Source organism: Aspergillus melleus (assembly GCF_016097325.1).
Source record: "Aspergillus melleus strain CBS 546.65 chromosome Unknown contig1, whole genome shotgun sequence".
Taxonomy (NCBI): Eukaryota; Fungi; Ascomycota; class Eurotiomycetes; order Eurotiales; family Aspergillaceae; genus Aspergillus; species Aspergillus melleus.
Genome location: NW_025763370.1, coordinates 1,697,606 through 1,713,958, shown reverse-complemented (window position 1 = coordinate 1,713,958; position 16,353 = coordinate 1,697,606). Strand labels below are relative to the sequence as shown.

The 16,353-nt window shown below is 52.2% G+C and overlaps 6 protein-coding genes across 6 annotated transcripts; 3 read left to right on the top strand and 3 right to left on the bottom strand.

Annotated features, from left to right (window-relative positions):
- Nucleotides 1–10: 10 nt before the first annotated feature.
- On the bottom strand, nucleotides 11–791 carry LDX57_000664 (uncharacterized protein; the record flags this gene model as incomplete). Its single annotated transcript, XM_046082309.1, has 3 exons — nucleotides 11–76; nucleotides 147–578; nucleotides 654–791. 3 exons carry the CDS (start codon nucleotides 789–791, stop codon nucleotides 11–13), a joined length of 636 nt encoding a protein of 211 aa, XP_045938266.1.
- Nucleotides 792–1,139: 348 nt separating this feature from the next.
- On the top strand, nucleotides 1,140–3,229 carry cdc43 (protein geranylgeranyltransferase type I subunit CDC43; the record flags this gene model as incomplete). The annotated part of the gene is made up of 4 exons (XM_046082308.1): nucleotides 1,140–1,721; nucleotides 1,825–1,870; nucleotides 1,940–2,295; nucleotides 2,359–3,229. 4 exons carry the CDS (start codon nucleotides 1,140–1,142, stop codon nucleotides 2,797–2,799), a joined length of 1,425 nt encoding a protein of 474 aa, XP_045938265.1. The 3' UTR covers nucleotides 2,800–3,229.
- Nucleotides 3,230–4,327: 1,098 nt separating this feature from the next.
- LDX57_000662 (non-specific serine/threonine protein kinase) lies at nucleotides 4,328–7,411 on the top strand (the record flags this gene model as incomplete). Its single annotated transcript, XM_046082307.1, has 5 exons — nucleotides 4,328–4,381; nucleotides 4,578–4,606; nucleotides 4,667–4,784; nucleotides 4,850–4,997; nucleotides 5,052–7,411. 5 exons carry the CDS (start codon nucleotides 4,328–4,330, stop codon nucleotides 7,409–7,411), a joined length of 2,709 nt encoding a protein of 902 aa, XP_045938264.1.
- A 758-nt stretch (nucleotides 7,412–8,169) lies between these two features.
- Nucleotides 8,170–9,950, bottom strand: LDX57_000661 (putative l-fucose permease; the record flags this gene model as incomplete). Its single annotated transcript, XM_046082306.1, has 6 exons — nucleotides 8,170–8,567; nucleotides 8,638–8,868; nucleotides 8,946–9,290; nucleotides 9,342–9,559; nucleotides 9,622–9,722; nucleotides 9,816–9,950. 6 exons carry the CDS (start codon nucleotides 9,948–9,950, stop codon nucleotides 8,170–8,172), a joined length of 1,428 nt encoding a protein of 475 aa, XP_045938263.1.
- Nucleotides 9,951–11,106: 1,156 nt separating this feature from the next.
- On the bottom strand, nucleotides 11,107–14,425 carry LDX57_000660 (calcium-transporting ATPase; the record flags this gene model as incomplete). Its single annotated transcript, XM_046082305.1, has 5 exons — nucleotides 11,107–11,212; nucleotides 11,286–11,608; nucleotides 11,671–13,986; nucleotides 14,060–14,217; nucleotides 14,308–14,425. 5 exons carry the CDS (start codon nucleotides 14,423–14,425, stop codon nucleotides 11,107–11,109), a joined length of 3,021 nt encoding a protein of 1,006 aa, XP_045938262.1.
- A 498-nt stretch (nucleotides 14,426–14,923) lies between these two features.
- On the top strand, nucleotides 14,924–15,274 carry LDX57_000659 (uncharacterized protein; the record flags this gene model as incomplete). Its single annotated transcript, XM_046082304.1, has 1 exon — nucleotides 14,924–15,274. The coding sequence occupies one exon, from the start codon at nucleotides 14,924–14,926 to the stop codon at nucleotides 15,272–15,274; it is 351 nt and encodes a 116-aa protein (XP_045938261.1).
- Nucleotides 15,275–16,353: the final 1,079 nt, after the last annotated feature.

Here is a 16,353-nt window from a genome sequence, read left to right as displayed (position 1 = left end):
AACCCTCTTATCACTGATCTCGCTCCGCAATGCGAGCAGCAATCTCTTGCCGCTCTTCACGAAGCTTGAGATATATCTGCCCCAACCCATTAGTAAAGAGGAATTGAAGAGATCCGTCATCCATGACGGAGTTAGTGTGGACTCACCCATAGCCAAAACATCATTTCCATGAATCCATAAGTAAAGATCACCCGATTTTTCAGCTGGTCGAGGCCGGAAGCCGCTTCCTGCGCGGCCCCGTATCCCAATGCGGACCGCGTGTCGTTCACCCCCCAAGCCGACGGCTTGCTCTGGTAGATAAAGAATGAAACGGAGAAGAAGAGACAGAAGCGTGAGGCGGAGAGCAGGGTCCAGATTTCGGAGTAGAGGGAGGCTAGGCGGTCCAAGAAGGGGTTCATTCGCAGAGCTCCTGCCACGGGGACGGGAGATTGGGATCGAGCGGCCGAGGCCATCGCAAGGACTTCATTCATCTGGGGGATTTTGGTGACCAGGACGAGATCAACTAGGGCGTCGGCAACGAGGAGGATTCCGCAGAGCGCGAAGGGCGATTGGGGACGCGAGAGCGACGGGGCTGCATCCTGCCGGGAGCGATCAATCAGTCAGTAAGTGTGAGAGACTATGGGGAAGCATTCGAGAGGGATTGATGGGCATACGATCTGCAACACTTCTCCCAGCATAAACACGACATCCGACTCCGTGACAACTTCCGGAGACCTCGTCAGGTACACGGCGAGAATGAAGAGGAACAACGCATGCCCCTTGATGAGGGTCGTGGACGAGAGAAGACCCATTGTTGCCTTGTCTCCTTTCTTTTCGCCCCTCCGAGTTTGCGAGTATCGGGGGGTGATGCGAGACGGTGTTGATGGAGGAATGGACGGGGGATTGCGGCCTTTGTCGAAGGTCCGGAGCTTGTAGGTCAGAGGTTCGGTCGGGCGCGCTCGCTCGCCTTGGAAAAAGCCATGTGGGGTTTGGCGGCCGTTGCTTTTCTTCCCCCCCGACGCCCAGAGGCTCTCCTCATCTGAGGAGAAAAATAAATAGACCTGATTGTCAAGATCACGAATGAAGACCGGACATTCTTCTGCTGACTTCTGATGAATTGTCCATTATACGATACTACAGACCCTACGGCACCCCACACCATGGCCGAAGCTACCTTCAACCGAGAACGTCATCTCAAATATTTCCTCCGCTGTCTGAAAACATTCTTGCCCAGTCTGTACACCTCCAACGACTCGAATCGCATCCTCCTCGCCTTCTTCACGATCGCTGGGCTGGATATCCTGGGCGAGCTGCATAACAAAACGATCCCGGAAGAAAGGCAGGGATACATTGAATGGATCTATCACTGCCAGGTCCCGTCCGGTGGCTTTCGGGGCTTCACAGGGACGGACTTCGGGCTCGAGAGACGGAATTCGAAGAATGAATCCTGGGACCCGGCTAACGTTCCGTCGACATTCTTTGCGCTCCTTCTTCTAGTCATCCTGGGCGACGATTTGTCCCGAGTCAAGCGAACCGAGTGTCTACAATGGCTTCCGAAGATGCAACGCGAGAACGGCAGCTTCGGCGAGGTTTTGGGTCCCAACGGAGAAGTCGCGGGCGGAGGCGACCTACGATTTTGTTGCTTCGCTGCCGGCACAAGGTATCTTCTGAGAGGTAATTCGGGGAGCGACGTGGAGGATATCGACGTGGACAAACTGGTGGGGTTTATCGAAGCTTGTCAGGTAAGATCATCCCGACGCTGCCCTCACCGTGATCCTTAACCTAGGCTGGAAATCTCGTATTGCGATTCGTTCGAAGCAATGGCTGAGCAAACATAACTTGTAGACATACGATGGTGGTATAGCCGAAGCCCCCTTATGTGAATCGCATTGTACGTTTTTCCATGCCCCGACGATTTCCTCCCCTTAAGCTATTTCCAATTCTTACTTCCGAGACTTAGCTGGGCATACCTACTGCGGAATTGGCGCCTTGACTTTCCTCGGTCGTCTCTCAGAAGGCGACAAGCCGGCGGCGCTTCTCTCACCCGGGTCCCACGCATTTGAGACCCTGACTCGGTGGCTTGTTTCCCGGCAGACATCTGAACTTGGCGACGAAGAAGAAGACGCCCACGAAGACGATGACAACACCGATAGTGCGCGTGACTCATTGAAGACCGATCTTGTAGACGAGGTGTTTGATCAACTGCCTAACCTACCAGCGCCATCCAGCGAGTCGCTGCAATGGGCCGGGTTCAACGGTCGATGTAACAAATATGCCGATACATGCTATTCATTCTGGAACGGCGCAACACTCACTGTAAGGGTCCCGATATAGTTCCCTTTGCTGGGAGGTAGATTGGACTGACAGACAGGGGGTCAGATGATGGACCGATTCTCGTTGGCGGATACAGGGCGCAACCGACGATATCTCCTTGAAAAGACCCAGCATTTGATCGGTGGCTTTGGGAAAGGTGTGGGAGAGCCACCCGGTAGGTCGAGACAACTCCGCTGTCCCTTCAGACATCTAACCCCAGACACGCAGATCTATTGCATTCTTACTTCGGAATGGTGTCACTTGCCTTCCAGGCGGAATCGGGACTTGAGAGCGTTGACCCGGCCTTGTGCGCTAGTCACCGTGCAGTACGACATTTACACACTCTGCCCTGGTGGCAAGAGAGAGAAGGGACCGAATCTGGTCTTAAATGATAATAGAAGAGAGGAGTCGATACCGCCGGTCTGCCGTAGTATGTACTGCGTACACGGTACTGTCGACACAGAAGTAAAGCATGCCGTCCTGGCCTCCGTACTTAGACCGTTGTGACATCATATTTCTCAAGTATGCAGTCAGTCATCATATGATCCGAGCCGATCGCAACACTGACGTGCATGCTTTGGGGTGGTGATAGGCCTGGTAAGTGATTAAGATGAAACTTGACCGGCGAGTCTGACCGGACCAGGCCAAGGCTGCAAGACGAATCACGATTTGACCATCACGTTTGTTCGATTTCAGGGGCAGCAAGCGGATCCGAGCAAGGACAACGACTCACTAACGAGCAGCTAGTCAGTAGGCCGCTCCACCAGGCTACGAACCCAGGAACGGGCGACGGGATAGTGGACATTTGGGCCAATTCAGTTCGATTTGATTCATCCCAGTTGAATGTCATTTCACGCAGCGTCGGCAGAGGAATACTGGAGTAAGGATAATAATATCTCAACTTGGTACTCCGTAGAGTAGATGTAGAAGCGAAGTCGATATACTCCGGACTCCGTAGTTACCTTAAGTTGCAGCTTAGTCAGGATGACGAAGGGGGAAACATGCTTTTTTCCATGACAGAAACGGCCCACGTTCCGGCTAAATCGCCTCTTCTTCATCAATGCCACCTCGACGACGGACAATAATATCATGAGTTCGGTTGTCTTCACTGGTACGTGCTTCCTGACTAATCGACCCTCGTCACCCCTACTGCATACTATGGAGTATTATGATTGAACTCGGGGTGGCCGTTCCTGTTGTTGCCTGTCTACGGAGTACGGCCTGTTGGTGCACGCCCCGGCTGTCATAATTTTGGATTCCCACCTCTCCCATGTTTGCTTGATCATCCTCATTCCTTCTCTCCAGCGGTCGTCAATTCAAGTGCGACTGACGCTTATACGTTAGCGGGTTTATCTTTGACCCCCTGTGGCTCGCTCTCCCTTTTGCCTTCGAGCTCAGTGAGTCCATGACTTCTGACTCTCTTCTCGTCTCGGTCCTCGTTGCTTCGCGAATGAACTACTACTGTTTTGGGACTTACACTAACTCTTCCTCTGTCTTATCCCTAGTGATCGCTTATCGGGCCCCGATTTGATTACCGGTCACCCTTCCTAAGTTCTGTTTCTCGAACCTGCGGCTCGCTCCTGTCACCCACTCACCACCATCGACCCGCCTTCTTCCTCGCAACTTTCGTTTCTTTTCGATTGTACAATTTTGGTAGCGGCCATCGAATATCGGAAAATCCTCCGCTCAATTCCATCCTACACGGACACATTCTCTCTTACCCTTCTTTCTTTTATTTTTACACGTCCGGTGCGACGCGGCTCATTTCGATCCTTTATTTCCATTGCTTTCCTGCCGACTACGTCAAACCGCCAACTCCTTGATTCGGTCCCTTCCTTCGTCCCTCTCCCCCCCTTTTCGACGTCGGTTCTGGCCCCTCCCCCTTTCGACAGTCCCTAATCCCATTCGTCACAAAGTTCCTTGAATGGCAACTGCAGGTGATCTGCAATCATTCGGGGATCCGTTGCAGCAATCATAACCGCCCTTATCACACCTCCGCGGGAATCAATAAGAACCGGCAGAGATATCTTGACACATGCCGCCTCCTAGGACGAAAGCGGAGGTTCAATCCCAGAAGCAAAAGGAAAAGGTTCGTCCTTATTCGAATACCCCGGCTCCTGAGACAAGTACTGCAGCGAGAGTAGTACCCGCGCAATCCGTGTGGACTTACAGGCGCATTGGCAACTTCTCTTTGCTTCCTTCATCTTTTCCCCCCTCTCCCGTTCCTCACGCGACTATGTCCGCAACCATTTTTGGCTGACCACGTCTGCGCATGTCCACTATAGCTTGCCCAATCCTACCATGAATTACTGGAGTAAGGAATACTTAAACCGGTTCTCTAAATCGTGGCACTAATATTTGTCTCTATTATCAGGGAATTCTCGTCGAAAGATCTTCGAACTGTGGGCAACTACACACTCGGAAGATTGATTGGAAAAGGTTCTTTTGGCAAGGTCTACCTTGCCTCGCACAAGCTCACCAATGGCTCCAAAGTAAGATACGGACACGAGAAGGTGCTCTACATCAAGGAACCAGTCTCTCATAATAACATGAATAGGTCGTGCTTAAATCATCAGACAAGGAGGATACGAACCTTGCGCGCGAGATCCATCACCATCGCCAATTTCTTCACCCCCATATCACTCGTCTCTATGAAGTCATCGTGACGGAAAAGCTGGTCTGGCTGGTTCTTGAATACTGTCCGGGTATGACATGAAGCTATTACTGAAGTCTGCCAACTGCTGCTAACACTATTTTAGGCGATGAGCTCTACAATTACCTCCTCCGCCATGGTCCGCTCCCTGTGGATAAAGTCAAAAAGATATTTACACAACTTGTCGGTGCGGTTGCTTATGTTCACAGCAAGTCTTGCGTCCATCGGGATTTGAAGTTGGAAAACATTCTTCTTGACAAGCATGAGAATGTTAAGCTATGCGACTTTGGATTCACTCGAGAATACGAAGGCAAAGCGAGTTACCTGCAAACGTTCTGTGGCACTATTTGCTACAGTGCGCCCGAGATGTTAAAGGGCGAAAAGTACGCCGGGGAAAAAGTAGATGTGTGGAGCCTGGGCATCATCTTGTACGCCCTGCTTGCCGGAGAGCTTCCTTTCGACGAGGATGACGACCTTGTTACCAAATCGCGGATCCTTAAGGAGGAGCCTGTATTCAACGACAAGTTCCCTGACGACGCAAAGGCCCTAATCACCCTGCTTTTATCGAAGCGACCTCTGATCCGGCCTAGTCTCGGCGAGATTTTGGCTCACCCATTCCTTGCAGAGCACGTGTCCGAGCAACTCGCGATTTTGAAAATTCCCCGACCCCCAGCGTTCTCGACATCGTTAGAGAGAACCACCCTGCAGCGAATGAAAAGTGCAGGCGTCAACATCGATGAGGTGGTAGAGAGTGTTCTCGCACAGCGCTGCGACCCTCTTGCGGGTTGGTGGGCGCTGCTGATTGAAAAAGAGCAGCGTAAGGAGCAGAAACGAGAGCGCAAACGACGCGAAAGAGAGGTTGAAGCGAAGAATATTCGTCGATTGAGTGCAGCAAGCAGTCGCCTAGAAAAGAGGTCCTCCGCGTTAGTTGAGGTCGATGAAGAAGGGCATGCTTCTGCCAACGTGCCTCTACAGGAACGGGGAAGGAGAGACCGACGCAGTCTTCCTTCGCAGCTCGCCGTCCCGGAGTTGCCAATCTTGCCAGAACCGATCCCTGTACAGTCGACTGATTCCAGTACCCCTCCGCCTCCCCCCGTGGACAAGGATTCAGCTCGATCTGTCAGCTCTACGCGGCGGCGCCCTTTACCACCGCCCAAGGATAGAAGGCGTTCGAGGCCAAGCACGTTGCACGTTAGCGCCTCACAGCCCGAGCTAGCACAGCACAATGGGATTTTCAGGCGCCGTACTGGCCGCCGTCAGTATCCCATCATCAGCCAACTGGCTTCGTTGAAGCATTGGTTCGTGGAGTCTGCCAAGCGAGCCAAGTCCCCCCATGGCAAAGGTGCTGGTGGTCCGGGGTCCCATCGCAAGTTTTTGTCTGAGAAACTGAGTCCTGCCAAAGGGCAGGAAGCCGGGAGAAAGACCATGCCGACATCGTCGTCCACCGCTCATCCGGGCGACTTGTCAACGCCGACGCAAGCGAAACGTGCATCCACCGCGAGTAGTCTCGCTCCAAGCAGCGCATCATATCGCAACCATCGTCATTCCTATCCTCGCCAACCTCGTCCTCTCAGTACCAGTAACCCTCACCATCGCAATTCACTGTCACCATCTCCGATCACACCTCGTGGCTCCTACAGGCGGTCTTCTGCCGGTCTACGGGGCCGCAAATCGACATCTTCTTCCATCTCTTCGATTCGGAGTATTCATCATACCCATACCCACTCGAAAGCATCGTCGGTCTCGTCGAACAGCATTGGATCCGCCTCCACTCCGACGGCTCGGATCTCAAAGTCCCCTCACTCTTCAGTCAAAGTGCTTCCCACCACTCCCGGGTCGTCTTCTCGCTTCCCTAGCAACATCCGCTTGGTGAGAGGCTCGAACAACGGGTATCGTGAAATGAACGAACCCAATGGACGAGTGAACTCGATGTTCAACGAGGCAGCTCCAACACCCCTGCTGTACTCGCCATCTTCCAGCCTTGTCTTTGCCCGGCGGAAGAAGTCGGCCTTCAAAGGTCCAATGTCTCACACAGCCAATCTGATGGTCTCGAGCGGTATCGCTGCTCCGGAATTTCCACACGATGGCATTGCGGTGGCTGCGGGTGCAGCTCGGCCCGCGGCGAGGAAAAGCCAGATCATCGAAGAGGAGGAAGATATGGAGGACGATGACGATTTTGAAGAAGTCGACGCATTCACCGGGACCGAGGATGAACCCGGATCACCCATTGATGTGGTCAGCTCGGATGATAATCTGAAGACAGTGAGTCTTACTGGTTCTCCCGGGAGAAACTGCAAACCGGCCCTTGCTCCTGCTCCTGATCTTGACACGAGTCCTCTGCGCCCTCCCCGTTCGTCGTCGCTTAAAGCAACTTCCGACCGAAGCCAGTACGGAGCCAAGGACAGCAGTATGGCCGCTGACGTCTCTCCGAGATCGGTGATCTCCAACAAGACGAGGCAGGCCTGACTGGTGGCCCTGGAGCTGGGGAGTGGTTTCGATTGATTGTTTATTCTGTTTTGTATCTTCTTATACCCCCTCGCGACTGTGTGGCTTTTTCCTTCACTTCCTTCTTCCTTCTTCTGCAGCGGAGCGTTTCTTACCAGACGGGGTCAAAAGTGATCAATGAGTCTATTGCGTTTCCTTTCCCATCGCCCAACTTAGTCCATTCCCTCTCGCATTTTCATTTTCCTTGTGTCACTCCATCATCAAAATTCTCATCGCTTTTCTAATCAAGCGCATCCTTTCATTTGACTGGATTTCCTTTCTGTGTATCTCATTGACACCCACCCCCGCACCTATTCTTATCTTTTCACTTGCCCATTCATTTCTGTTTAATGTTTGTTGAAAACATGTGTTTGTGTCTACTGACCGCGCATGTTTCTGGAGAGATACACCTTGCTAACATCTGCTATTCTTATGTGATTGTTGATTCCCCCGCTAGACGAGTGTCCTCAAGACTGGTTCTTGGATCAGGCACGACCAATGATATCCGGTGATCGATGCATTGTTCACCTTGTTTGACTAATTAGACTTGCCATTTTGAAATCCTGCATATATAGAACAAGCATGGTGTTTGTCTCGCTTTCTCTTCAATGCCTTAGCCAGCGGTATCTATATAATCCATATACTTGTCATGAATCTTAAGCATCTTATTTATCGTCGTAAACGTATATATTGGAAAGGAACATCCATTGGAGTCGGTAATAGAGCCAGCCATTGACACTTCACCTCTCGATGTGTACCTCCCGAGGCTTTTCGGGGTCCTCGGTGACTCCCACTTCGACATCTTGCCCCTTGGCACCAGCACCATCTCCCTCTCTTAATCCGATGGTGCTCGAACCGACTTGGTCGACGGTTTCCTTGTACGTGGGGACAAAATTGACAGCCACGGCATAGGTCCACGCAACAACCATGAACATGGTCGGGACAATCATGGCGAACCCGGTACTATTGCGCATATCGGCGACATGGCCGAGGACCGGCGGAACGACAGCTCCACCGCAGACACCACCGACGATGAAGCCCGAGCCGCGCTTATAGTGGCGACCAAGACCGCGAATGCCGAGGGCAACGATGGTGGGGAAGCAGACGGACTCGAAGAAGAGGGTGAGGAAGAGCATCGCTTCGCCAGTATTAGCCACTACATGAATTTCTTGTGTACCCGACTCAAGGCAGACGGACAAAAAACGTACCTAAGCCGCTTTGTTTCGTTTGGGTCGTAGACGCCGCGATGAATGCGACTGTGCAAGAGAGATAGACCAGGAAGACCCAACGAGCCTTGATATATTTCATGATGATCGCTCCGATAAAACGGCCGACAGCGAAGGCCCCTTGGGCCCCGGCGAGATATTTCGAGCCCGTAGAGCTCGAGGTGCCAGGCCAGGTTTCCGTGACGTAGTTAATGAAATACCCGGCGATGGCAACTGGCGAAAGGGACAGAAATTAGCTCCGGATTGGTCAAGTGAATAAAAAGCATGAACTGGGTGAAGGATGTTCGCACCTTGAGCACCCGTGTAGGTGAATTGAGCCAGGGTCGCATGGAACAGCTTATATTGCTTCCAGAATGACTTTTCCTGCTCGTTCACATGCGTCTCGGAGACCTGGAAGGCCATATCTTCATCGGTGACTTCGGGGATTTCCGAGACGAAGAATACGGCAGCGAGAACAAAGACGAAGATCCCGATGGCGAGGTACACCCATTGAACACGCTTGAGGGCATTCACGTCATCTTCGGTAGAAGTAAAGAAGACGTAGGAGGCCAGTGCTGGGGCCACGCATGTGCCGATGCCGTTGAACGCCTGAGCAAGGTTGATTCGGATCTCGGAGTACTTGGGCGGTCCGCAGACTAATGACCGTCAGCCCTGCTGCGGGTAATTGTTGTCTTGCATTGACATACCGGTGATGAAGGGATTGGCCGCAGACTCGAGCGACCCCAATCCCGAGCCGATGACGAACGTCGCGGCGCAAAACCCTCCAAACGACTGATTCAACCCGGCGGGCCACATGCAAAGAGCTCCAATGCCATAAAGTACTAGGCCAAAGATGAACACTGTCTTGTAACCGAAGTGCCGAAGAAGGTAGTTCGCGTAGCCCAGCGAAGCAAGCGGGTAGGCACTAGCAACCTCTATCAACGCTCTGTGCAACGATAGGTAGACCAAGAGAATAACAATGCGTACCCGAAATAAGCAGCCTGGAGTCCAGATGACCGGACCCGAGTAATATGTAGTGTCTCTTGAAAATGTTTATTGAGAGTATCCAGCAACCCGTAGGCAAATCCCTGAATGTGCAGTGAAACTCTTTAGCGCATGCCGTCTCTGGGACTAGGTGACCCTAATCAAGGCTTTTCTTGCCTTGTTCTTTCTGAACTCACCCATAGGAAGAAGAGAATAGTAACGAGGGTCAAGGGCCATATGCTCTGGCGTAAAGTAAGCGTAGCTGCAGAAGTGGTTTTGCTATTGTCGACCCGGAACCCCGAACGGGACTTCAAGAATTGTAGGACGCCCATCCTATAGGGTCAAATTTGAAACCTGTCTTGTGTGACTGATGACTGGGAAGAAAGGCAAGACAGATGAAGGGTTACTCATAGAACCCAGATTGAAGACATCCCAGAGGTCCACAAGGCACCAACGAAAGGAAAGAAAAGAAAAGAAAAGACAGGGATGCACTTGCCACACTGCGGACTTCTTAAGTATTAATTACAAGAAAGAATAGCTGCATGATAAGTAACATGGTAATCCATGTAGATGCATTCTTGTGGGGGTCATCAAAGTCACGAGTTTCAACTTCAAGAGTCAACGGCATCATCTCCTCATTTTCTTCTTGAATGAGCCTATCGGGTCATTTGCAGGATAAAAAAAAGCCGGGAGGAACGCCTGGGCAAGCAACGAGATAGGAAGGGAGGGGGGAGGATCCATCCCCAGACTTTTCGTTCTCCCTTTCCTCCGCAAAACATGCATTCTGGGGAAAAGATCGCCGAGGAAGAATCCACCAGTGATACGCCACGGCGGCCGAGCATCCCCCAATGCCACGAGAGGACAAGACTCTGAGCCGGGGGCGGTCCAATGGACCCCGGCAGTTAGTTCCTGGCCTTGTTTCGAATGGATGGTGGTGGGAAACCCCCCTCATGACACAATGCCGGTTGAGGTTTGATGGGTGTGCGAATGGGAAACACGATATATGATGGGCACAGAAAGGCCAGTCAGTTTCGTATTTCGCGCTGTTTGATTTCCTGTGGGAGTGAGTGGTCGTTTTGACTCCATCTTCGAAGTGGGCGTCTTTAATTAGGCTAAATTAGTGTCGGGACGAATGACCAAGAGGAAGAGGGCACACGGTGCTCAGTGCTCGCTAGTCGAATCCGCTGGTAAGAGGGATGCTGGGCGATGTGCGGAAGAGATTCACGCAGTCACGGGGTCCAACGTGACTCCTTGGGTGCATACGATGCAAAAGTCTACCTGAGGCATCCCGAGGGAAGCAATCATTTCTTCGTTGTTGTCTAGACGCTAGGAACATCTAACATGATACATGCCGGTCGCCTGGTGTCCAAAGAAAAGAGAAAGACAAACTCGACAAAATACAAACCAACTATCCAACGGGTCCATGTCTATATCTATCATGAACATCCCCATTGGGATATACGAAATCATCTCTTCATCAACCAAAATTTACGCCCTCTTGGGCTTAGAGGCGGCACCGTTTTGGTGTCCACCAGCCTTCGCAGGGACTTTATACAAGCGGCGCTCAACGAACTTGAGAGCTTCGTCAATGATGCTTTTGAATTCGTTAGTGTCAAGAACCGGTAGATGACCCAGAGAGCAAGGGTATGTAGCCAGGGAGAACTCACATCACGGGGGCGCTAATGGCTAGCACGGCCTTCCACTCGATCCAATCCAAGGGGAGGATTGCGAACAGTCCCTGTAGGAACGGAATGTACAGAATAGCAAAGTGCAAAGCCATCGAGAGAATGATGGCATAGACTAGCATCAGATTGTTCCAGAGAGCAAAGGTCAGAAGGGATTCGCTGGATGAGAGCGCATTCATGGCGTTCAGCATCTCGATCACGACCAGGATTGACAACGACACGGTGGAGGCAGAGCGGGACATGTCGTTCGAGAACATCTCACAACCGATTTCAGGGAACTGGGCGGAGCAGTTGTGGAAGTGAGACTGTGAAACATGGGTTAGTAAAATGGACAAAAACCAGAGGCGGAAAGAATCTGGAAACCTACCAGCTGCGAGAAAGTAATCTGAGGTCCCTCGGGGTTGTACAGGAACCACCACACGTAGCCAAAGACCGTAGCGGCACCGACATAGGTACCGATGACCAAATATCTGAACAGTAACCAGCCGCCAACCAGGGGCTCGTCGCGTTTGCGAGGAGGGCGTCTCATCACATCATGGTCGGGAGGGTTGAACGACAGAGCTGTGGCGGGAAGACCATCGGTGACCAAATTGACCCAGAGGAGCTGGACGGGGACCAGAGCTTCGGGCATGCCCAAGGCAGCAGTCAAGAAGATAGAAACAACTTCACCGATGTTGGACGAGATCAAATAACGGATAAACTGCTGGGTGTTGCTGTAAATCGACCGACCCTCCTCGACGGCGATGGTGATGGTAGCGAAGTTGTCATCGGCCAAAACCATATCGGCGGCGAGCTTGGCCACGTCGGTTCCCGTGCCCATAGCAACGCCAATATCCGATTTCTTCAAAGCAGGAGCATCGTTCACACCGTCACCAGTCATCGCAACCACGTGGCCCAGAGACTGAAGGAGATCAACGAGTCTAGATTTGTGACTAGGCTCGGTGCGCGAAAACAGGGATGCACGTTTGACGGCCTCAAGTTTCTCACCTTCCGAAAGTCCGTCGAACTCTCTGCCCGTGTAGCTCTTGCCAGTCAGATCCTCACCCTCGGCGAATACACCAATCTGGCGGCACACGGACTCGGCGGTGTTTCGGCTGTCACCAGTAATGACAATCACCCGGATGCCTGCTTCCCGGCACTTCTCGATCGAGTCGGCCACTTCAACGCGGGGGGGATCCAACATAGCAACGAGACCAACAAGAGTCATGTTCTGCTCCAGTTGAAGATATTCATCGGGGGTTTGAGCCTTCTGGAGGAGGGGATTGGCCGGGAGATCGTCCACGTTAGCCAGGGCCATCACGCGGAGACCACGGTTTCCGTATTCCACGATTTCCTCGGAGAGCAGCTTGACGTGATCTTTGGAGATAGGCACGCGAGGTCCGTCAGATCCCAGAACCACATGGGAGCAACGCTCGAGAATGGACTCGGGGGCACCCTTGACCAGGAGCCTTTGCTGCTTGTCGCTGCCGATGAGAACCGACATACTCTTACGATCGCGGGAGAATTCATAGGTTGCTTTCAATGGCAGGCGGGATTCATAGTAAGCACTCGAGGCATGGAGCCTCTGGGAAGTCGGCAAACCGAACAGTTTGGCGTTCGTAGCAGCATCATCGGTTCCAACCTTTTCAACCAAGGCCCGCAGAGCGCCTTCGGTGGGTTCACCAATACACGAGAACACGCCGCTCTTGGCGTCGTGAGCGAGAGTCGCACTGTTACAACGGGCCATGACTTCAGCCATTTGTCGCACCGTCGACGAAGAGACCGCGAGATTTTGCACAGGTTTGCCGCTCTGCGACAGCTTGCCCTCAGGCGCGAAAGTAGTACCTTCCACATCGATCTCCTCCACGCCGTTACCAGCCTTGTTCAGATAGACCATCTTCTCCGCGCTCATCTGGTTGGTGGTAAGGGTTCCCGTCTTGTCAGAGCAAATTACACTGCAGCTACCCAGGGTTTCCACAGAGGGAAGAGATCGGACGACGGCGTTCTTCTGGGCCATCTTGCGGGTACCGAGAGCGAGACAAGTAGTGATTACCACCGCCAAGCCTTCCGGGATGGCCGCGACGCCCAGGGAGACAGCGATCTTGAGGTAATAGATCGCGCCCTTAGTCCAACCACCGTGGGATGGGTCGTTGAAGTGCTCGATGTTAATCACCCAGACCAAGACACAAATAACCGTGATCACCTTAGCAAGCATGTCGCCAAAGTCGTTGAGTTTCTGCTTCAAGGGAGTCGGTTCCGAGATTTGGGACGTGATGCTCTCATGGATATCACCAATGGCGGTCGATCCTCCAGTCAGGACGACCAGAGCCGTTGCGTGCCCATTGACCACCGTAGTTCCCGAGAAGAGCATGTTGATTTGATCCTGCTTGACCGCCTGCTTGTCGGATACCAGTCGGGTGTCTTTGGCGACGCTCTCACTCTCACCCGTCAGGATGGCCTGGTCGACTCGGAAACTGTTGCTGTGGATAGCAATCAGACGACAGTCCGCGGGTACACAATCACCGACGGCGACGTGAATCACGTCGCCGGGAACCAAGTCCTCTGCTTTGACACGCTGGGTTTTGCCATCGCGAACCACCGTAGCTTCGTTTGCCGAATATTGTTGCAGAGCCGCAATAGCCTTTTCAGCACTGCTCTCCTGGGTAACACCAACGATCGAGTTGAGGATTAAGATAGTCAAGATCTGTTATCGTCGCATGCGGTCAGCGGCTTCGAAACGCGCGAGACAGGACGAGGTTTTGGGTCGGATAACATACCACGGCAGGGTCAACGAACGCAGTCCAATCGCCCTCCTCTTCAAAGAGGGCCAAGACGAAAGACACAGCAGCGGAGCCCAGAAGAATGAGAACCATCTGATCCTTGAATTGTTCCAGCACCAGCTCCCAGAGAGGAGTCGGGGGTTCTTCCGCAAGAGCTAAATCACCGCAGCGTCCAGTTAGCGATTGGTCTCAAGGTTTTGGAGTGAAGGGAAGGGGAACGGGTTGGTGTTAACTAGGCGACTAACCATTCGGACCATACTTCTGCCTCGATTTCGAGACCTGGTCTTGCGATAGACCAGCGTGCTGTGAGACATTGAAATGCCCCAGTGCCTCCGCTGGGGAGGACAGGTAGGATTGCTCCATGTCCGCCACAGCAACGAGAGAAGAGTGACGAGAGTGGAAGGAGCAGACAAACACAGGAAGGAAAAGGGAAAAGAAAAAGAAAAGAAAAGAAGGGAGGGGAGAGAGAGGAGGGAGAGGAAGAGAAAGAAAGAAAAAGGAAGCGAGAGAGAGTCCGACGAGGGAAAGAAAGAAAAGGAAAGTATGGGGCAGGGCGGTCCGGAGATACCCAGATTAAGACGTGAACATTGGAACGCCAAGTGGCCGCTGTAGTCCCGTCAGTCAGTCCGGAGAAGTGCCTAGAAGCGAGAGGGCCGGGTTATTAATAATTATTAGAATAGTTATTCTGATACAATATAGAGAATGGAATCAGCGACCTTGTCTTTGAAAAGATTAATTTGCATAATATTGATTCTTTGTTTGTGAACCCTGTCGGTCAACCTTTCTTCTCTTCTTCGTCGTCGTCGTCGTTCTCTTCTATAACTACAGGACCAAATCGAACTAACTAAACGTGTTCTTTCCATGCCGGCAACCAAAGCCACAGGGCTGAACCGTACCGTAACCGTTCCGTGGATGGAGTCCGTTCCTGGGGCTGTCGGTCCAATGTCTTCACTCCGACCACGTATGCCTCCTCTTGATCAACCTTCCAAGAATTTCTTTTTGTGTCCGGTTGGTAGAAATCCATCGGCCCTCTCCTTTGACTTGAACGGGGTTTTCGAGTATTCTCCCCTTGGTGTCGTGCTGAAAGCATGGACGATTTCTCAGCCTTCGTGCATTGTCCATTTATTACATGCGGATACCGGACTCCACCCAAGAAATGGTGATGCCTTGTCTCCAAGACCCATCCGAGCGATTCAGTACCATGTTTCTTGAGCCACCCTGGACGCCCCGTTCTTCATCATAGGGCAGCATGACGATGAACAAGGGCAAGGATGTACGCGAGGATCTGTTATGATTCGTTATGCTCCCTCGCTCTCGGAAACGAGAATTCTCTTCCTGGCCACTCGATTCTCAATGACATAACTACTCAGTATGTGTGGCTCTTTCTCATCTTTCTTGGGGCAACTTCACCTTGATGTCAGACCCCCCTTAACCCTCGTTCGTTTCCTTCGATGCCATTTGATCCGGTTTACCAAACGGGGGTAATCTGTTTGTATAGACCGCCACAACAACCCATACCGCAAGAACGAATATTGCGTGGCCGATGGATCGGCCTGCAGGTGCTGCGTAAATGTCAAATGGAGCAGATTAGGAATGGACTCGTACGGGATAACGCTTCTTTAAAAGTGAATAGATCTCTTCGCGTGGAGCCTTTATCACCGCCGTGAGGGTGACACCGAGAAGAGTGGTTCAATTGTCCTAGTCCTAAAATGCAGGGACTCGTAAGCCCTTTACTGGATTTGGAGCAGCGACGTAGCAAAGGATCTTAAAGAGATGGAGACGGTGTCACTTGACCTGGGGTAGTGCTCTGGACCGTTCAACTCTTATCATCCTGGGACCGAGTTCAAAGGCATCCGATATTTAGAATGCAAACAGCAGATTTCCTCAACCCACTGCGTCGAATTGGTGAGTTTGCCGATGAATATGATTTGACCTCTGCTTCTCTCTCTGCCCTCTGGACTGGATACTCTGTTACTGTACCAGATGGCAGATGGAGGACACACGGACACACCGCTTCGCCATGAGGGTGAGTGGCTGCCCCAGGCATCAGCATCAGACAAACAGGACAAACAACCCGCCCTCTCGCTAAAGCTGACTATTCATGAGGGCGCCTGCTGGCCGTCACCTCACCGGTTCATCTCTCGTTGCTGTGAGGATCGCATCCGCCAACTCTCTCGTGAATTCATCAGCTTTGTTTTCTGTTTCGTCTCCTCTTCCCTGTGCTTGTCTTCCAATCTGTTCCTCTCTCTTTCGCTTTCTATCTGCATCTTATCTCTTCTCTTACCCCCTGC